We start from the raw sequence: 22,636 nt of genomic DNA on the forward strand, positions 1-22,636 counted from the left end.
GCCAAGACATGGAAATACTCTAAATGTCCATCAACAGATGAATGGATTAAGAAGATGTTGCATATATACACAATGGAATACTACTCACCCATAAAAAGAAGAAAATAATGCCATTTGCGGCAACATGAATGGAACTAGAGACTCTCATACTAAGTGAAGCAAGTCAGAAAGAGAAAGACAAATACATATGATATCACTTATATCTGGAATATAGGGCACAAATGAGTCTTTCCACGGAAAGAAACTCATGAACTTGGAGAACAGACTTGTGGTTGCCACGAGGGAGAGGGAGGGAGTGGGATGGACTTGGAGTCTGGGGTTAGTAGATACAAACTATTGCATTTGGAGTGGATAAGCAATGAGATTCTGCTCTATATCTAGTCACTTGTGATGGAACATGATGGAGAATAATATGAGAAAAAGAATGTATATGCATATATGTGTGGCTGGGTCACTTTGCTGTACAGTAGAAAACTGATAGAACACTGTAAACCAACCATAACGGAAAAAATAAAAATCATTAAAAAAAAAAGAAGAAGAAAACCTACTGGGGAGAGGAGTGGGGGTCTGCGGGCAAGATGGCGGCTACTGTGGTTGGTGTGGGTGGGTTAGAGGCAGAGGCATTGCGGTGAGAGGAACAGCTGAAGGCCCTATGGTAGAAAACTGAGCGCAAGGACAAGGAAGCTGGGGAGCCAAAGACTAAGCAGCTCAGAGGAGGGGAGCAGGAAGGCGAGAAGCACAGAACTCCACTACTGCGTTTTCTATGTTACAGAGAAAGCCAACTTTCTCTTCCCCTGAGCGGCATGTACTCATAGTTCTCAGACTGCAGAACTATGTCCCAGAGGATGAGGGCGCCCCAGGCCAAACCAGTCAAGAGAAGGTCAAGGAGCAGCTGGGGGCCGCCAAGCCAGAGCCCGTCAATGGCCACGTGGACCTGGCCAACCCTGCGCCCAGGAAGCCTGACTGGGCCCTTGAGAGCAATGCAGCCAAGAAGCTGGAGAAGCTGGAAGAACAGACCCAGAGGATCATCGCCAGGCTGATCAATGAGAGGCCGAAAGGCCAGGAGGACAGTCTGGCCTCTGCAGTGGCCACCATCAAATAAGAGGCCTGTGGCTCTGACGGAGGGGTGCCTTGTCCCCTCACCCTCCCGTCAGGCCTTTCCTGAAGGAGGATGGTCTCAGCAAGGGTAGGAGTTGGGCTTGCTATCACCTCCAGTTTGGCTTCAGAACAGTGACTCCCTGCCTATTAGTCTGAACCCCATCTCTCCCCACAGGGTGAGGTCAACTCCTTGTCCCCCGAGTGGTCCCCACCACTCTTGAGTGGGGGCAGAGCCAGCAGCAACTCAGTGGGCTTATTGTACCGAGACATATTTATGTATTCTGAACTTTTTTTTGGAATCTGGAAATAGAAACAAGCAGACCAACCAACCAACCAACCAACCAACCCTCCTAGGGTTATCAATCCCACCAAGGCCTGGCCTTGCCACTCACGGGTCCCCCCTCATCCTCAGGCTGCTGAGCATCAGCGCTGAGCGTTCTGCTCCATCCTCCTTCCTACCTCTGCTTTCCTGGTTTCTTCTGTCAGGACAGACTTTTCATTTTTCATATCGAATACAGATAAATATCTTTTAGATATTACAATAGAAATAGATGTATTAGGAGATTTTTATATTTTTTATTTTTTGTCTTTTTAGGGCTGCACCCACGCCATATGGAGGTTCCCAGGCTAGGGGTCAAATTGGAGCTGTAGCCGCCAGCCCACGCCACAGCCAGGACAACACCAGATCTGAGCCACATCTGCGACCTACACCCCAGCTCAAGGCAACACCAGATCCTTAACCCATGGAGCAGTGAAGCCAGGGATCGAACCCTCAACCTCATGGTTTCTAGTCAGATTGGTTTCTGCTGTGCCATGAGTGGAACTCCATAATAGATGATTTTTAAAGGATTTCTTAAATAAAAAGCATTAGGTACAAAATAAAAGATGGACCCATTTTACTCTATTAAGAACTTTTATTTCTTAAGAGATTCCTTAAAAAAAGTGCAAAGTACAGCAAACAAAAAAAGGATCAGCATAGAGAATACATTAAGTGCCATATACATAAGAAAAACACTAACGAAGATAGAGAACTGTCCAACAGGAGTTCCCGTCGTGGCGCAGTGGTTAACGAATCTGACTAGGAACCATGAGGTGGCGGGTTCGATCCCTACCCTTGCTCAGTGGGTTAACGATCCGGCGTTGCCGTGAGCTGTGGTATAGGTTGCAGACACAGCTCGGATCCCGCGTTGCTGTGGCTCTGGTGTAGGCTGGTGGCTACAGCTCCGATTGGACCCCTAGCCTGGCAACCTCCACATGCCGCGAGAGCGGCCCAAGAAATAGCAAAAATAAGACAAAAAAAAAAAAAAGAAAACCGTCCAACAGACACTTCTCAGAAGAAAGGAGCTCTATTTGACCAATCCTATTCAAAGAGATGCTCGGCATCAAATGTAAAAACGCAATCAGAACCATGAAGAGGTGCTTGTTACACAATCAGCAAAAATTTAAAAGCCTGACCAGACTGAGTGCTGGAGCGTGTGTGGACCTACTGCTTCTCATACACTTTGCTGAGGGGAGTGTAAATTGGTGCAACCCCCTCAGGAACCAGTCTGGCTCTGTACCCTGACCTCAAGCACACGTACGCTACCCAGCTCAACACCTGCACTCCTAGGTAGGGGCCGAGAGAAATGTCTGTACATATATAAGACCAGGCACAAGGAAGTTCATAAAAGCCCTGTTTACAATATCAAGAATCTATCAACAACCCAGAAGACCAGTAATGAGAGGCTTGCTGGATAACTGTGTAATGTTCACATACTAAAATATTATAGAGGAGCTGGAGTTCCTGTCGTGGCTCAATGGAAATGCATCTGACTAGTATCCATGAGGATGCAGGTTCGATCCCTGGCCTCGCTCAGTGGGTTAAGGATGTGGCGTTGCCCGTGAGCTGTGGTGTAGGTCGCAGACATGGCTCGGATCCTGTGTTGCTGTGGCTGTGGCGTAGGCCAGCAACTACAGCTCCAATTTGACCCCTAGCCTGGGAACCTCCATATGCCGCGGGAGTGGCCCTAAAGAAAAAAAAAAAGGCAAAAAGAATATAGAGGAACCCAAACAAATGAACGATAGCAACATGCAACAATAGATAAATCTTAATAGTATAAATCCTAAAAAGTTACACACAACATGGCACCTTATCTATAAAATTAAGGACAACGCATATATACACCCCGACACAGACACAGGTGCCTTTCTGAATACATACATGTGTGTATATATGCATATATATGTATATAATATATGTACATATGTGTATGCGTATATAACATATGTATATTTTATATATTATATATTTTAAATGATATTATTTATCTATTTTAAATAATTTAAAAAGAAAGCAAGAGCACACTGACCATATAAATCAGCACGAGGGTTCCGGGACTGGTTTGGGAGAAGCAGGGAAACGGGGTGGGGGGGGAGCTCCATACAGTTAGATATAGGTTGTAACCTTATTGTCAAGGTTCTAGCTTTGATTGGTGGGGGTGGTGGCTTCATGAGTACTTTCTGCCTTATTAAAAATAACAAACTAAATAAGGCAGGTCATGCCTGGATCAAGGGTGAACGTGTTTCGTGAACCAGATTATTGATGAACTGTGCAATTCTGTGCCCTGAGGTTCAATAAGAAACACCTATGTTAAATGAAAGTTAGAATATGAGAAAGGGAACAGAAATATGAATTAGCGGAAACATAGGGAACTTGAATCTGGATGATAGAGGGAAGATTCCGTCTGAAGGCACACATCAAAGTTTGGAGCACAAACGCCATGCGAAGGTACATCTTAAAGCGCTCTGAGGAGGGTGTTACACAGACCTACCCAAAGACCATCTCTCCTCCTACAAAAATCCTCTTCCATTTCCGAAGCACCCTCTCATATCACTCAGTGGCACCAGGGAATAGCCAGAAGCCTTTCAGCAGCTGAGGACACAGGTTCCTCGGCTTTTCGAGATAACTAAGCTCTCTCATGGGCTGCAAAGACTCGTCTTATGCTATCTTATTCCGACAAGGCATTAAATGTGAAATAAGGCCCTGCTGGGCAGTTTGCCACCAAGTCTACTTTTACAGTCTCTGTAACCCAGGCTCACAGCATCCCAGGACTCTGAAATGCACATCACAAGGCTTGGGAGGGTTGGTCATTTCCAGGCAGTGTGTTGTGTGTGTGTGTGTGTGTGTGTGTCTATGTTTCTGTGTGTGTTTAATATGAGGAATACGACCCTGTATTCCATTATTACAAATACAAAAGCTGGCTCTGCTTTTCAGGCTCTTTTAAGATCTGAAAAACACAACCGCTTGTAACTCCAGCCACTGGGCTGTATTTTACTTACTGTCTGGCACACAGTAGGAGCTTCAGGAGTGGTTGTTGAGTAAACGGGCATTGTTTTCCAAATAATGATTTTGAAGACCCTGGGTTTCAAGAGAAAATATTTGTTAAGTGAGTCATTCTTTCTACAGATTGTATTTATGCGGGCACACCTCATTTTATTGTGCTCTGCAGATGCTAATTTTTTTACATATCGAAGTTTTATGGGAAACCAGTATCGTGTAGGTCTATGGATATGATTTTTCTGACAGCATTTGCTCATTTCGTGTCTCTGTGTCACATTTTGGTAATTCTTGCACTATTTCAAGGTATTTCATATATTTTTTTTCATAAATATATATATATTGTCTTTTTGCCTTTTCTAGGGCCGCACCTGTGGCATATGGAGGTTCCCAGGCTAGGGGTTGAATCAGAGCTGTAGCCACAGGCCTACGCCACAACCACTGCAACGCAGGATCCCAGCCGCGCCTGCAACCTACACCACAGCTCACGGCAACGCCGGATCCTTAACCCACTGGGCAAGGGCCAGGGATGAATCCGCAACCTCATGGTTCCTAGTCGGATTCCTTAACCACTGCACCACGGGGGGATCTCCTCATTATCATATATGTTATGGTGATCGGTGATTGGTGATCTGTGATGTTACTACCAGGCCTCCGAGGGCTCAGATGACAGTTAGCGTGTTTGAGCAATGAAGAGTTCTTTAATTAAAGTATGTATATCGGAAAGTTCCTGTCGTGGCTCAGCGGTAATGAGCTTGATTAGTATCCATGAGAATAGGGGTTTGATCCCTGGCCTCGCTCAGTGGGTTACGGATCTGGCATTGCCGTGAACTGTGGTGTAGGTTGCAGACACGGCTCGGATCCCGCATTGCTGTGGCCGTGGTGTAGGCCTGCAGCTATAGCTCCGAATTGACCCTTAGCCTAGGACCTTCTATATGCCACAGGGGTGGCCCTAAAAAGCAAAAAAAAAAAGTATGTACATCATTTTTTAGACTTAATGCTACTGCACACTTAATAGATGACAGAGCAGTATAAATATAAATATACCTTATATATGTACCGGGAACCTAAAAAGTTCTATTTCTTGATTTATTATGATATTTGCTTTATTAAGATGGTCTAGAACCAAACCCGCAATATCTCCAAGGTATGCCTGTATAGCAAAAAAAGATCTAAAAAGTATGAATATGTTTTCAGGGGTATGTCAGAAGAACAGCTGAAATTTGCGACTGTCTTTGGATATTAAGGACACAGCCATTACATGTGAGATCAGTTGCTGTGGCAAAGACACACCTTCGAAGTATTTACAGAATCCAGGGAGTCAGAAAATAGCGCGCACGCACACATACAGATTTAGCGATAGAGAGACTGGGTGATTAAGACAAAGCTCTCCTACATTAATGACCCTCTCTCATAGTGATGACAAATTTCCCAAATCATTTTGTTGTGTCCGTTGAATTCATTCACCAACAGACAGCAGCAGGAACAGGCATATGGGACAATGAAAGAAATAATTAAGACCTTCCCCATAAGGTTATCAGCCAGAAGCTGGAATTAGCAAGAGACTCTATAGCAAGAGGAAGGAAAAGTGACTTTTCCTGTCCACAACGGGGCATGTTATCTGGAAGGAGAAATACATCACGTACTTTTCAGGAGAAGATCCTGAGCTAGTCCACGCAGAAACACATATTCATATTTCCCCAATTGAGGTCGTTTACATCTATAAGCATCTGGGCTGCTCTTCCCTTCATGGTGACTCTTTCTTGATGAGCCCCTCCTGCCAAACCGCTCCTTCTTTTTGGCCGCCTAAGCACACATGTTCACTTCCCGCTAAATTAACTTGCTTGCGGGTTTGCTGGGGTCCGAGTGTTAAATCATTTCACGTGTGCGGGCTCTATGGGCACCGCCCATCCGCCAAAGCTCCTGCAGTTTCGCTGTGGGCTTGACCTGACTTGTATTTGCTGAAATGAGAAGGAAGGTACCTGGGGCGTAAACACGCGGCGTCTCCAGTCTCGAGGCTGCCGGGAGCAGCGGGTGGGGGCGGGTACATGCAAGGTCCTTCTTTTTGCCTTTGCTACCCAGCGTCTGCCTCCTCTTCAAATCTGTTGCCAACCTAGGCTTTACTGATCCCCCGTCTTGGGTCAGTGAAAATAAATAACTCACCTACTACACACACTCTGGGCATGTGGGATCAGCACACCAGCCTTAGATGGTATGACTTCATGATCGCTTCAGGTGTGTACCCTCGGGGTTTGCACCCAAATACAAGGCAATAGATGGGTATGGATGGGGCAGTGAGGGAGTGTACGCAGAGCTTCAGGGTAAACCACCATAAAAATGGGTTGGCCAGGTTTTTCCCCCCTCACCAAACTGTATTTCTTAAAAATCCCTGGTGCCTTAGCTGTTAAGGATCCAGTGTTGTCACTGCTGTGGTGATGTTCCATCCCTGGTCTGGGAAATTCTGCATGGCGTGCCCCCCCCCCTCCCCAAAAGACCAAAACTTTTCAGTGTAATTTACATACAACACACAGCAATACTTAAAATGTATACTTTGATGATAACTGGCATATGTGTATGTTGTGACACCATCAATGCAAGATTCCGGACATTCCATGAACTCCAAATGAGTTTTCTTGTGGGTATGGCTAGTTTTTATCTTCAGTTTGGAAGCTTTTTTGGTTTTGAGGGAATTGGATCTCACTAGGAGCCCAGGGCTCACCTTGGGGTCACTGATGGTATTGAAGTGATCCCTTAGCACCCCCCATCCCCCACTCAGCAAATCCACCCCTTCCGCAGGGAGAACAATCCCTCTGACCAACAAAAGACTTGGGACTTCCAGTATGACTCACCCTCAGTCCTGGGGCTCATACTCAGGCTCTGATAAGAGGCAGTCAATCTGTCCTCCGTTTGTTTATAATGAGTCACGCTGGAAATCAGGCAGCTCCTTTTTTTTTTTTTTTTTTTTTCCTTTCCCGCGTCACGGTTGGGCAAGACCCAGAGGCAGCTACACCCCCATTCAAAGTGCAGTCATCCTTATAGGTCCGGTGACTCAATGGGGCCCCCTACCGGTGGAGACAGGCAGGGCCACGTCGTGGAGCTGAGGTCGGCCTTTCTCCCCTGCTTCAAGGACGGATCTCAGCGACTTCCAGATTTGCAGGAGGAACTCGGGAAAAAGCAGCTGAGTTTTCTGTGCATCCTGTCCACCGCCCCCAATTATTAGTGACAGAGTGGGGAATGAGTCACAACTTGCCGCCGGTGCCCACGCAGTAGCGATTAAGCACATAACTGCTTCAATGATGAACCTTCCTCCAACTGCAATCCCCCCCACCCCCGACCCCGGAGCTTTTGACTGTGAGCCTGCAGTCTCGGGGGCGGGAATTGTGAGGGCCTGGCTTTAAAAAGACGATGCCTCTTGGACCCGGATTTAAAATTCCTGCGTACAAGTCCTGATGGGAGCCTGGGGGAGGTTTCAACTAGAATTAATATCATGATCAAGTCAACATAAAGTAGATTGATCTGCTGTTTCAAGGTACTGCGGCAAAGCCCTCTGTTTGGAGAACAAATCACCATAGCAACTCAGCCGCCCCAGTTACAGTAGGCTCAGGACGACCAAAATAAAAATCCTCACCAAATCTCAGGATTGGCTGAGAGCTGCTGTCAGACTTTCGGTTTCCAGCCGACATTAGCCAGCACGCATTAATGTTTCCTAAATCGCTGAAAGGGACGCTTTAAATAGTAATAAAACTATCCAGCCAGGTTACAGAGAGGTTCTGCTCCCCTACCCCCCGCTTCTAGTTTAAACACGAGCAGATCCCATCGCCAAACAGCAGCATTTGTCCTTAAAATAGACTTCAGAAAAGGGCTCATGGTTACTTATCGTGGCTTGCTAGTTCCGTTCCAAGTTAGGGGTACGTAGCACTATAAATGCTGATTTGTAAGAAGAGCCAAATCAGTATAACAGGTTTTCTGTAGGTGTGAAAGGAAAAAAAGGGAAAGCACTCTTTTCTCCCTCCATCCCCAGGACCTCAGCCCTGGGTTTTGGTTTCATTCATTACCTGTTCTCTCTCCTGCATCTTCCTTCTCTCACTGGGTCCTGGCGCCTTCCTTCTGATCACCTTGGCCTAAGGCTTGCCCAGTCTCGCAATCCTAAGGATTCCTCGGTGCCTCAGTCTGGCGTGTGCCCCAGGCTCCCTGCAACCACCATCATGGACACCCAGAGCTCCCCTGCCGTGTTGCAAACTGAGGCCACCAGCGTTCCTGCTGCTCAACTCCCAACCCTGTGGGTCACTGCCTTGAAATTCTCCCCTGCTTTTGATTCTGGTGGTGGCGTGATCCAGAATCTTCTTTTTAGAGTGTCTCCTCTATCATCTCACCTCCTAAATGTAGGCATTTTCTAAAGTCCTGTTTCATATTTGCTCATTTATCTTTTGTCTTTAATTCTCACTTCCCAGCAGAGGTCTGCCACCTCTTCAGTTGAGACTGCCTGACCATGGCTCTCGCAAAACTCGATCCTAAGTGAGCTGAGTCTTGCCCGCACAATCAGTCTTTCTCCAGACTTTTTGTTTCTGTTAATGGCTTCCTCGTCTCCTGAGGCTTCAAGGCGAGGTGTTATTCAGATTCTTCCTAGGCATGTAATTTCCTTGCCGCATTCCCTAGACTGTCCTTTGATGCTTCTTCAGTTTATGCCCTTCTTTCCATTCCCAAAGCTATACCATCTGAGTTTTGGCCGAAACCACCTGTTGCTTAGATTGTTAATGACAGTTTCTGAAATGGTCTTTTCACCTGCAGCCCTTCCCCCCAGGTAGCAAGGTATGGTAGAAAGGAAGGCGGCTTTGGAGTTGGGGTCCCATCTCTGCCCTTTATGTCCACGGTGACTTTAATTTCTTGATCCCTCCGAGGCTTCATCTCCTCATCTGTAAAGCAGGTGTCATCCCTCTTTCAGGGTGTGAGGATTTAATGGGGGTAACATATGTGAAATATCTAAGTGCTCAACCGATCTTAGTTCCTTTCCATTGCAAACTTACTACTGCCAGACCCAAGTCTTAAAACAGCCTTCTTGGTCACGTCCTTCCCTTACTCCAATGTTCCTTTTTCTACTGAAATAAGAACAAACTCCTCAAGCCTAGCACTTGGGAGACTCCTACACTATGCCCCCCGTGTCTTGTTCCCACTCTGCTGTTCACGACTTTCTTGAAACACCATTCTGTTTCCCATCTGTTTCTTTGCTTGTGCTCTGTGCTTGGACGTCAGTACACCATCTGCATCTCTGATGAAATCCTAGCTGTGCTTTCAGTCTCATCTTGAATTCCACGTTCTCTCTGAGGCCAGCCCTGCCATAGCCCTGGATATGACTTCATTCTCTGAGCCCTGCCGCACTGATCCCTCTCTAGAGGTGTTTTTAAGACCCTACTTGCTCATGTTCTTTGTTGGACTTCTCTTTGCTGCACGACTGAACGTCCTTGCTGGCGTGGACTGGTACAGCATCAGATCCAGAGAGGGCCCTCCGCCTTATGCAATAAATGCCTTTTGCCAAAAACAAACCTGCCCAGTCACGCTTCCCTTGTTCTACTGAGCTTTCTTTTTCCCCGAGCTGCGGCTGGGTGTCACCCTTCCCAGAAACAAGCTGTTCATGGGAGCAAACCTCTCCTCTCATTGACACCAAATTCTGGAGGTCCTAATTAAAAGTGTCCCCAAATAGCTCAGATATACCCTGTCACCGTTTCTTCAGACCCTGTTTATTTACTATTTTCATGAATCCTAGGGAATTCCCTTGTTTGAAATCACAAGTTGATTTTGTTTACCTGCTTCCCAGGCCCTCGGGGAGCACTGTTCTTTTGATGCAGAAATATCTTCGTGCAAAGGATCCTTCGGAATATCTGAAATTCCTCTTCTTTCTCACCCACGAATCAGTCTCTTTAACAGTGACAGTCAATACTACACAGAAAAGGAACTCAGATTAGGGATCCAGGGGAGATCGGTTTGTAAACAGAATGAGAAACAGGGGTCCACTGAGCCGGTTCTATAGTGTGTCTGTAGTTCTTAACTATTTGATCAATTTATAGTTTTTAATAGTAATGTCCTAGAACCAAAGCACATTTCTTCACTATATATGTATATACACATGAATATTATCTACCTTCTAGTTTACAAGGTTTCATTTTAGGATGAATGAGCCTGGAAATATGGTTTCATCATTATATGGAGCTCACGTTGGCCATACCATTTGCCAAGTACAATTTTCAAAAGGTTAACAACATGACTCTTATACAAAGAGAAAAGCAACAGAAGTCAAAGATTTTATTCAGTTCGACTAATGAGGAAACCAGTAAGATGTTAAGACTGATTCAAGAGAAAATCAGGGATCTGGAGAGTTATAGTTGGTCAAAGGAATGCAGATATAAATTTGCTGGTAAATGCAAAACTGGTTAATGCCTCACTGGGCTATAATCTTTGGGATGGTGTTGGGCAAGAGTCATTGGTAATGCTATCAGTTTTCTGCAAGGTTACCTATATTCTCATAAGCTTGCAATATAGCCTTCCTAATCATCAGCAAAAGGTTTGCAGCCTCAGAAAATGAGATAATCCCTGGGCAGCAGAGGCCACTAGACACCATCCAGGTCTACAGAGGAAGTGTACTCAGTATTAGCTTCGACCTATTTCCAAGTTCTGCATAATTGCTCTGGATGCTCTTCTCTGAGAGGCATGGAAACAATCCAGTCGGTGTTTTCTATGACATAGTGGTGATTAGATTTACAGAAGGGGACACAAAGCAGGGTCTCCCACTCTCCACCAGCCCTCCCCACTCCTCTCCTTTGCCCCAGTTTCATCATGGGCTCTGGAGTCAGACTGCTTGAGTTCGAATCATGGTTCCACCTCATACTACTGGGTGAGCTTGGAAAAATTACTTAACCTCTCTGTGCCTTGGTCTCATTATTATAAAAGAGGATTTTAAGTAATGGAACCATTAGGGCTTTGCCATGAGGATTAAATTAGATAAAGTGCAAGTGCTAATAAATGTGAGTTATATTACTACTGAGTAAGGGTTCATTATTTTACCAAAGTAGTCAGGCATTAAAACATTTTGAGGAGTTCCCTGGTGGCCCAGCGGTTGAGGACTTGGCATTATTACTGCTTGTGGCTCGGGTTGGATGCCTGGCCTAGGAACTTCCACACGCCACAGGAGTGGCAAAAAAAAAAAAAAAAAAAAAAAAAGGAAAACATTTTGAGAAATAAACTGACACCTTGTTAAAGAGGCTGTTGGTTCTACATTTTAAAGCAGAAGCAAAAATAATTACATCGCTGAAGTGAGTCAATTAGTGAACTAAAAATTAACTTGGTTAAGAGGCTACAATAAATTCTCAAAGTGTCAAAAGGATAATTCACTTCTTTCAACTCCCACACTAAAGGAACAAAACTGTATGCATCGGGGTGGCAGGAAATTAACCTTGGTTGAGTTAAAGTGTCCCAGGCATTGTATTTACCACACATTCACTACATGTCAACAAATGAGTATTTTTCAGAAGGAGAAGAGTTTTTCTCCCCTCCTGAAGGACACATGCTACACAGTGATAAGCAGGAAAGGAAAACAACCAAAAGAGAATTCACTGAAGCTGTAGAAAGTGGGTTTACCAAGCAAATCAAACACAAAAGCAGTGGTTCAAAGCACATTTCAGCTTCAATCATTTATTTTGCATTAAAAAACCCAATGAAATATCTCTGAATTTTAAATTATATTTATCAACACACTGGTAAATATAGTGTCCTGGGAATATATGGACCCTATTTCTTTTCACTATACATGGTTATTTTTATTTTGCCCACATAATGCTGAAAAAATACTGAATAAATACACATTTTGTTAAAACACATACAACTGTTACAAATTAATGTAAATGGTCAGGGCTCCCTCCCATCCAAATTTTGGCTTATAGACCCTTAAATCAAAAAACAACAGTGGGGTAGGCCACCAAAAACCTGTGGACAAAGATAGTAAATTGAGTACTGAGGTTCAGAATCAGACAGGAAATAGCTATAAACCAAAATAGAAAGCAAAATAATGAAGAAAAATGACAACTCATGTCGAAGTCTGGGTAAATTTTAATACGCTCAAGCCTGAGAAGAGAATTTTCCTAAATGTTGGTTTTTAAGGGGACATTCCTAGGTTGAACTGAACACAAAAGAAAAGGGAATTTCCCCAAAGAAGTTTTCTGAGCCAAAAGAAAATCAAATTATGCTTGAAAAACAAAAGCAGAGACTAATAGTGCCTGTCTTTCTCCCCCACCACCCACTTCTCCAGATTTGCTTCAGTGTAGGTTTTCCTGCTGGAGGCCATTTATTAATTTCATACTCTGTTATCTCAACACAACCAAATCTGGACTTAACCCTCTATGTCTCAGTGGCTAATGAATGAGACAATTACTTTCAGTCCCTCATGAGCTGGGAAAACGCATTCTGGATGGGCTCAAACATACGTGGACATACATACATAGTCTACTAAGCCTCGGGTTAAAGAAATAGTACCTTATTGCCCAAAGTTCATATTTATGGCCACCATTAAAAATGAGTGCTTCTTGGAGTTCCTGTTGTGGCTCAGCAGTAGGGAACCTGACTAGTACCCATAAGGATGTGGGTTTGATCCCTGGCCCCATTAGATGGGTTAAGAATCCAGCGTTGCCATGAGCTGTGATGTAGATTGCAGACGTGACTCAGATCTGGCACTGTAGCGGCTGTGGTTTCGGCCGGCAGCTGCAGCTCTGATTCGACCCCTATCCTGGGAACTTCCATATGCTGAGTGTGACCCTAACCACCCCCAACTCCCCCCAAAAAAGAGTTCTTCTTGTATAATTTTAAGAACATATCCAGAGAGGCACTGTGATTTAAACAAAACTGAAAACAATTTCTCACAATATTTCATATGCTCAAATTTCTATGCAAAAAACATGTAAAAGAGAATAATGCTGGTCTCAAGTTTTTAAGAAAGATCTTAAAAAAGCCAAGCATGAGTTCATAAACAAACTGGATTATTCACAATTTTGAAAGGAAGAGGTAAAGTTAATAAAATGATGCTAGAAAATAAAGTGATAGTTTTTGCAACTGCGTGCATTTCTAGTTCTTTGCCCAAGACTTTTAGATTGTAAACATTTGCAAAAGAATCTGACAAAAGTAAATACATGATGGTTGTACTGAAGGCTTTCCACAACTGGAGACACTAAAAATATATTTATTTAGTTGGAAGAGGAAGTGGCAGTGACAGCCTTTCAATCAAAATGACCATTTTATTATTAATTAATTAATTTATTTTTTGGCTGTGCGCCCTTGGCAACGCAGAGGTTCCCGGGCCAGAGATTGAATCTGCGCCACAGATCCTTAACTTGGTAGGCCATCAGGGAACTCCCAAAATGACCATTTTAGAGTTCATTTTTGTTCATAATTGGAACACACGAGACAGTGCATTGTCTCTGAATGTCCAGTAGGTACAACAGCAAATAGCAATTTGAAAGCCAGCAGACACTGGCTCTCTAGGAACAATTATGACCGTTTTCCATGTTGTAGGAGATAACAAGGACTGTTTAAAATGGTAGCTTTAAGGGAGCTTATTTTTGAAAACTTAACTCGGAGTGTGACCTTTATTGAAGAATGTGCTATGTTAGGATTTTCCTTTTACGTAACGAAAGCACAATAAACGGCAGGTGGAATTATACCAGGAAATAAAAAGAAATTATATCCCTCAAGCGCAAGTGCTAGCACAGAGGGAAGAAAGATGATAATAACCACTACTATTTGAGGTGGTGTCTATTTTAATGTACTTTTGACTCTGACGCAACTCTTCAAGCAACGCACACACAAGCGAAAGTTAACATATGTTACCCTGGCGTTTTTTGTTTTCTCTCCTCAAGGGTCTATCTTTAGCCCTAGGATAAAACTGGCAGCCCCAATCTTTCTTCTACCTTAAGCTAATTTTTCTTTCTTGTCCTCTTCCCTCCTCTCCGAGTCCCTGTACAGAGTCTGACGTTAACAGATAGGATCCTTTGATGCCCCTTAATTCATTCTTGCAGGACCCTCGTGGAGAGGGACAAAATCTGCACACGTTTTAGCAGTAGTAACACAGGTCGACATACCCAGGAATCCAGATGCCAGGAGAGGTGCAGTTTGGAGGGGAGCGCTCAAAGGCTTCTGTGCAAGGTGAGGCCATCTCATGTCCCAGGGTCCACCGTCTCCTCCGGGTTCAGACGCTGTGACCAATAAAAACAGCGCTGACGAGGCCTGAACCTGTGTGAGGTGGCTGATGTCTTCAGCAGCTCTTGAGGTAGAAAACGTATGACTCATTGCGAAAGATGTGAAAGACACCTATGTTAGTGATGTTTCAAACGTAAAAGTTAAAAACTGCACAGAGATGCTGCCAAAGTCCTGTGTGTCCACTTCGGCAAGAACCTAAACTAAATCAGGAGGTGGTTGGGAATGAGACTGTTTTCTTTACAGGCTTTAAAATATATTTCTTTAAAATTTTTATATATTCTACACATTGATAGTCCATTTCCTTACGACCTGTCTAGCTCAACTCAGGGGAGGGAAATCAAATCGTAAAAACTCTGGGGTCCCTCCTTGGCTGGCCCTCAGGGAGACACAGAGGCCGCTCTGGCTCGGGAATGTGGGAGGTGGGACGCGGGACAGGACCCGCTGGGGGCCCAGGACAGGTGAGGAGAGGCTGGGAGGGAGCAAGGCTGAGGGACTAGCCATTCCGGCTTAGGGATCGCAGGGCTTTAGGAGGTGGAATATCTGTAAAAACGGAGCCTTTTCAGGGGTCCTTCATCTACGACATCCAACTCTGTAAATAGGCAATTCATTTCCTGTTTTAAAAATATTAGCTTTGAGCAACTCAGTTATAGCGCATGCTGCATATCTCCAGGTGATTAGAAAACCCATCGGCTGGTTTTTTAGAGGGGACTGTCTTTCCAAAATTAGCAGCAGGAAGGCCCCAAGGATGTGTCTCAGAGGCAGACAGGTGGGAGAAGCAGGCTGCTGAGGACAAGGTGGAGGAGAGACGTGGTCAGGAAAGGCAGAGAGTCTCCCTCCTCAGTGTCCGGGGCCCGTCTGTAGACAGGTGAGAACATCCCTGTGTTTTATCGGTTTGTGGAGGAAGCAGAAATGCCTGCTGGTATGGGAAAGGGCCTTCTATCAACACCACTTCGTTTAAAACTGAATGTACTAGACAGTGGGAAGGCGTGGGAAGTGAACGTGATTCCTACAGGAAAAGCACAGAGCTTGGCCTCTGGTCCCCTGACCCAGCAAACAGCGCGGTCGTGAAAAGGCTGGAAGAGAAGGCGCTCCCGGGCTCAGAGCGAAGGCCTGTCCGGGCAGGCAGAGAGCAGCGGCAAAGCGCAGGCCGGGGAGGAGACGCGGATCATTGCTTCGCCCTCCCTCTGGCCAGGACGTCGGCATAGGACGTGTGCAGGAACTCGTAAAGCTGCCTGGCGCTGGCCGCGTTCCCCAGCAGCCCGGCCAGCTCATCCTGCGACAGGCTTGCTAAACTCGGCGATGTTCGTAACGTGGTTCATCAGGGAGCGGCAGTTTTTGGCGTTCACCCCTGGCATTTTTAACAGGAAGTCTTGGGGGCCGGGATTATACTTCTCTGACTCGGGGAGGGTCTCGGAATCGGCTGTCACGGCCATGGCTGTGGCCGCGTCAGGCTGCGGCTTGTTCTGCTTCAGCTCCTCGAACAGCTCGGCGGTGGCGTGGGGGGACGGGCCACCAGAGGATCCGGAGTCTGGGGAAGTGGAGCGTGAGGAGGGTGAGCTTGGAGCTGACATCGGCGCTGGAGATCTCCTGGTGTAAGGCCCCCCGGGACATGAGCGAGAAGGGCTTGCTGGGGTCGAACTCGATCAGGAGCACCGGCCGCTTATAGTAGCGGGACATGGAGATGCACTGGCTGTAGAGGCGGCCGTTGTTCAAAGAGCCAATCAAATCGCTGATGCTCTTGCGCTCCACGCACATTTCCGGGGTCAGAATGTAGTCTCCAACCTCTAAGGTCACTGGCTCAATGTCAATGCCCCGACGGTGGATCAGGGACGGGAGTTCGCTGCGGAACTCACGCATGTCCACAACGATGCTTTGCTGGGTACCATTCTGCTCCTGGCCACCTATTCAGAGAAAGGAGCATCTGAAGTCAGGTCACTGGGGAAGAACTCCCCAAGACAGATGATCACATGGAGGTTTAAATCTGTGCTTCTGTTGTTCACCTCCAATGCCTGGTTACACAATACTAGGTGTCACTCCACATTTCCCCATATTTTCGAAAAGGTTTATTGACAGCAAAGACAGGCGCTCTCGGTTCTTTCTGACTTAGGATTTCTAAGTGCCAGCGTGTGCCATCGTCTTCCCTCTGCGGTTCCCAATACCGGCCCGCATCGTTGCACTGACCTCCCTTTACTGATCATCCTCGTCCCAATTGCTAGGCCAGAGCCTGGCACACAGTACATGCCTAGAAATGTTCTCTGAATAAACTGCCTTATAAGCAGCTGTGAAAAATTTTGGAGCTTTTACTGCTTATATCAATGAGTCCAGGGATGGGAAAATGGAAAGAAGGTGGGAAAAAACAAGAGCTCAGAGCTTCTCCCACAAAGCTCTGAAAAAAACCTTAGCTCAGAGCTTCTCCCACGAACATGCATATGAATCGCCTGGGATGGAGTTAAAATATCTACTATATTCATAGGTCTGGGACGGGGCCAAGACTCTGCATTTCTAACAGGCTCCAGGTGATGCCATGGCTGCTGGCTGAAGGACTATGCAGGGTTGCTGCAGGCACAACAATGGCCCCCGAAGGTGTCCATGTCTAAATCCCTGGAACCTGTAAATGTTACTTTCCATGGCAAAGGGCACTTGGGAATGCCCCTCTCAAGATTGGGAGATTACTCTGGATTATCCAGGCAGGCCCAGGGTCCTTATAAGTGAAAGAAGGAAGTCAGAAGGTCAGAATCAGAGCTGCTGGTCTTGAAGGTGAGGAAGGAGCCAAAGGATGCAGGCGCCTCCATGACGATGACCCGTAGGAGGAAGGATTCTCCCCTAGGGCCTGGGGGGACAGTGGGAGGGCGCAGCCCTGCTGAGACCTTTGTGTCAGCCCAGTGGAACCCATCTGGATTTTGGAATTGCAAGGTAATAACTGTAAGATACTAAACATGTGTGGACTTCCCATGGTGACTCAGTGGTAACGAACCTGACTACCATCCATGAGGACGTGTGTTTGATCCCTGGCCTTGCTCGGTGGGTTAAGGATCTGGCATTGCCATGAGCTGCAGTGTAGGTTGAAGATGTGGCTCGGATCCCGTGTTACTGTGGCTGTGGTGTAGGCTGGTGGCTATAGCTCGGATTTGACCCCTAGCCTGGGAACTTCCATATGCCATGGATGCGGCCCTAAAAAAAAAATGTTGGGACACAATGGACTTCTTTGCAGAACATATACTGACTCACAGACTTTGAAAAACTTACGGTTTCCAAATGAGACAGGTTGGAGGGTGGGGGATACGCTGGGGGTTTGGGATGGAAATGCTATAAAACTGGGTTGTGATGATTGTTATACAACTACAAATGTAATAAAATTCATTCATTAATAAAAAAAATGTGTGTTGTTTTAAGTCACTAAATTTGTGGCAAACTGTGATAGCGGCAAAAGGAAGCCAAGACGAGCCCTTGAAAGGACTGAACTCAAAAGGGCAGATTTCTGTGAATAGCTTTCTCTGTGACGCCTACATGCTCCCATGTGCCTCCCTGCATACTGCCCAACATCCTGCAGTTCTGCATGAAATGCCCCCAACCTGAGTTAGTAAGAGTCTTCTTCAAATGAGACATAGGTGCTCTGAGGCAGTGCTTCCCAGAGGAGGGTCCAAGGACCACTTCCATCAGAAGCCCCTGAAATGCTGACTCCATTTCAGATCCACTGAATTGGAAATTCTAAGGACTGGGGTCCATGAATAAGTCTACAGTTTTAACAAGCATCAGAGGTTATTACCCTTAAGTATAATAAATTCTGAGACTGATCCAATGCTCTAACTGCGCTGGGCCCCACTGAAGGTTAAGCGTATTGCTTTTCCCATGCCTTGGCTAAAGCCAGCTGCTGTCATGGGGAGGGGGTGTGTGAGGAGTGGGACATGGTTATCCCTGGCCCACGGTGCACGAGGGATCCAGCAAGTCTCTCTGGGGATCTGGAAAAGTGTCAAGAAGCAACCAACAACAAAGGAAATGAGAAAGCACCCCAATTATCCTGCCTGTGAGCAAACTGGCTTCTTCAGGTTAAGATGAGAACCTAATCACCATTTGCAGAACTACATGCTGACTCTCAGCCGATGCTGAATGTAACTGATTTCCAAGTGCTGGTGCCTAGAACGCAACCTCGCTCATTTCACAGGTGAGGATCTCGAGGTCCAGGAAGGACACGTGGCTAGGTCAGTGAATGCAGAGCTGAGACCAGGGTTTGCGAGCGGACTCCACGCTGAAGAGCTTCTGCAGAGAAAGGCTGCAACCTTCCAGCTCCCTTGCAGGCAGCAGGAGCGGCTCAGCCAAGGGCAGGACTCACCTGCTTTGCGGGTATCAGCAGGAGCACCCGCAGACACGTGGCCTCTGACGAGGTCCAGGTTCGTCTCATCTCGGCCTTCTCTTTCTTCGGGGACAACCATGCTGGCCTTTTCCCTGGGGGAGAAAAACACCATCAACATTTCTGAGCTAACGTCAAAATTCCAGGTGTTGCTCTTTTGTAACCTACAGTACAGAAAATGATCTATGTAACTGCCGTGGCAAAGGGATCACAGGAAACACGTGGCAAGTAAATACACACGAGACGCGACAGTAAAGGAGGCAGAAAGAGCTTCCTGGTTGGATACTGCTGCTCATCCTCCAGAGTTCAAGAAACTGTTATTTATCTTCTATTCTATATGACCTCCAAACACATTGAGACATGAAATAAGCACGTAAAAACTCCCACAGATAGATTGAGACTTTTTATAAAAACATGCTAAGTGGGTTCCTGAGCATTGAAAAGAATTCAGGTCTTTTATATTGCACTATTTTCAGAGTAGTCAAAATAAGACAGTTAAAAATCAATGATTGGAGTTCCCATCGTGGCTCAACAGAAATGAATCTGACTAGCATCCATGAGGATGCCAGTTTGATCCCTGGCCTTGCTCAATGGGTTAAGGATCCAGTGTTGCTGGGAGCTGTGATGTAGGTTGCAGATGTGGCTTGGATCCGGCATTGCTATGGCTGTGGCATAGGCCAGAGGTATAGCTCCAACTTGACCCCTAGCCTGGGAACTTCCATATGCCGCAGATGCACCCCTAAAAGACAAAAAATAAATTAAAAAAAATCAATTATTAAGCAACTGAAAACATCCACAGTAGAACTTTGATTTGAAAAACTCCAGGAGTTCCCCTTGTGGCTCAGGGGTAATGAACCCAATTAGGATCCATGAGGATGTGGATTTGATCCCTGTCTTGCTCAGTGGGTTAAGCATCTGGCGTTGCCATAAGCTGTGGTGTAGACTACAGATGTGGCTCGGATCTGGTGTTGCTGTGGTTGCGGCCAGCGGCTACAGCTCCAATTTGACCCCTAGCCTGGGAACCTCCATATGCCACAGATGTGGCCCTAAAAAGCAAATAAATAAATAAAAACTCCCAGTGGGAGGCCCCATTAAACATCCTCAGTTTTAAAGGAAAACCAAGATTGATACTAGAAAGCAAACTTCCAGAAGAGATTTGAACAACAAAAAAAATCAACACCTGGGTTATGCAGTAGAGCAGCATTGATTCACTCACTTGTGCATTTACTTAAAACATTTCAGGAGGGCTCCCACGTGCTGTTCAAGGTAGTCTGGATATACAGAGGGTTCCCCAATAATTCCTGCCTTCAAGGAAGCTCAGTACCTTAAACCTGGTAGTCTGACAAGCCTGTACAATCAAAATTTGGATCTGTAACCAGAAGCCAGAATCATGACAAGATCCTCTATAACCACAGGAAGAGGAAGCCAGGTTGGCCACAGTCTTATTTTTCTTTTCTTTCATTCTTTTTTTTTCTTTTAGGGCGGCACCTGTGGCATATGCAAGGCTAAGGGTCAAATTGGAGCTACAGTTGCTGGCCTACACCACGGCCACAGCAACTGGGGATCCGAGCTGCATCTTCAATCTACACCACAGCTCACGACAATGCCGGATCCTTAATCCACTGAGTGAGGCCAGGGATCCAACCTGCACCCTCATGGACGCTAGCCAGATTCATTTCCACTGAGCCCTGACGGGAACTCCTGCCATAGTCTTATTTTTCAAAACCGGCAAAGGTCATAATCAGCTCAGGAAATGGCAAGTACTGTGTGTGTCCGTTATGGCAGCTCCACAGAAAAGATGTTTAAGGCTGGGACTCTTCCCTCACAGGGCTTGCAACTGAGTTAAGGAAGCACGGCAATGTGAAAAGCAACGGTGGAACTAACTGCAGTAAGAGAGAGTCCAGGGAAGGTGACATAGAGGAATCTTCCATAGCAACCAGAGATTTCAGTAAGAGTTGAAACAACAAGGATTTTCCAATGAAAGGAAGTAAAATCAGACGGAGCAATTCCCCAACTGCTCTGGATACCTGAAGTTTAAGGGCAGGGTACCACGAAGAGGTTCCACGAGAAAACAAACTCCAAGTTTAAATTCTATACTATTTGAAACAACATACAAAGGCAAAGCTATTATTAGAACAATGTCTTATAAATAGATCGCATGGGGGCAGACAATGGTTCCAGTTCCCTTCTCCCTGGTTATTCTCCAAACCAGTGTCAAGTGTTGCCTGCTGAAGAATTCTCTGCAGTGACAGTGGCTCTGGCGGCCCCTCATTACTGCCCCGTTACACCCACTAGACTCCAGCCGAGGAGAAAGTGCACACCATTCAAACAACTTCCTGCTCTTAAATTTTTCTTTTACATTTGGGATCGCCATGGGGATTATTTTTCTCTGACTCCACTTACCTTACTGGCTAAAAGCTATTGCCCGTGTGGAGGCACCCTAATTCCCTGATTAATCTGTAATTCGCTGATTAATCTGCAATCTGTGGGTGGGTTAGAAGGGAGACTCTGTATCCATGTTTTGTGGCTCCGAAACCACTTACTGGCTATGTAAACTTAGGCAAGTTGTTTAACGGCTCCGTCCCTCAACTTCGTCTGTAAAATGGGGATAATGCTAAAACCTAACCTCAAAAGACCATTGGAAGGATCACATGATACACGCAAAGCACTCAGAATAGTACCTGGCCCATAACAAGTGCTATATAAATGTGAGCTGTTATTACAACTACTTTTCTTATAATGTGGTAACCTGATCCCTCATTATCCACGATTATGCTAAAACACTGAAGATTTACTTTGAAATGATCCCACAACTGTTTCAGTTAATACTGTTAAACCAAACAGCCAGTTCATCATGAAATGTTATAACTGCAAATTGAGTCTGAGGAAAAAAATACACCCCTGAAATGAACTAGGGCTGTAGGAGTTCACGTGATGGCGCAGCGGTTAACTCGACTAGGATCCATGAGGATGTGGGTTTGACCCCCGGCCTTGCTCAGTGGGTTAAGGATCCGGCGTTGCCCTGAGTTGTGGTGTAGGTTGCAGACGCCGCTCAGATCTGGCATTACTGTGGCTGTGGTGTAGGCTGGCAGCTGCAGCTCTGATTGCACCCCTAGCCTGGGAGCCTCCATGTGCCATTGGGTGCGACCCTGAAAAGCAAAAACAAACAAACAAAGAAACCCAGGCTGCGAAGAAAATATGAACTCTTCCTAGCCAGTAACTCAAATTAACAGAAATGTGCCACCAGTATAAATATCCAGGCCTCTGCTTTCAACATGTAGCAGTTATGTAAGTTACTCTATGTGATAGACACAAAATAATAAACAATTCGGATTCCTATTACTTTAAGTACTGAGGTTTTTAAATTTTGCTTTCACATCTCCAGTGATACTTGAACAGCCTGTACAACTGATAACACAGGGAGGAGGTACTAGACTAGAAGTTTCTTCAAATGGGCATTTATTCAAGCCCTCATGCTAATTCATTTTGTGACCATATTTTCTGACTGTAAAATTTCAAATACTCTAACCCTTTCTTTTGAAAAGTAGTGACCTCTCTAAAACTATGTATACTCAGAATGTTACCGCTAATTTTTTGACCCGGGGAGCATTTTATTATCAATACTTACAAGTGTAATC

At 45.6% G+C, this 22,636-nt stretch overlaps 2 protein-coding genes across 2 annotated transcripts in view; one reads left to right on the top strand and one right to left on the bottom strand.

The window, feature by feature from the left end:
- Window positions 1-569: 569 nt before the first annotated feature.
- Window positions 570-1,102, top strand: LOC125128410 (coiled-coil domain-containing protein 12-like). The gene is given in 2 exon segments (XM_047782764.1): window positions 570-756; window positions 816-1,102. Coding segments are annotated over 2 exon segments (465 nt in total). The 5' UTR covers window positions 570-578.
- Window positions 1,103-12,068: 10,966 nt separating this feature from the next.
- ERCC4 (ERCC excision repair 4, endonuclease catalytic subunit) overlaps window positions 12,069-22,636 on the bottom strand; it is a 40,770-nt gene continuing 30,202 nt past the window's right edge. The window contains 4 exon segments of the mRNA XM_047780468.1: window positions 12,069-15,941; window positions 15,943-16,158; window positions 16,160-16,551; window positions 18,981-19,093. Of these exon segments, the coding sequence (XP_047636424.1) occupies window positions 15,816-15,941; window positions 15,943-16,158; window positions 16,160-16,551; window positions 18,981-19,093 (847 nt within the window). The 3' untranslated portion in view covers window positions 12,069-15,815.

This window comes from Phacochoerus africanus, chromosome 5, assembly GCF_016906955.1.
Source record: "Phacochoerus africanus isolate WHEZ1 chromosome 5, ROS_Pafr_v1, whole genome shotgun sequence".
NCBI lineage: Eukaryota > Metazoa > Chordata > Mammalia > Artiodactyla > Suidae > Phacochoerus > Phacochoerus africanus.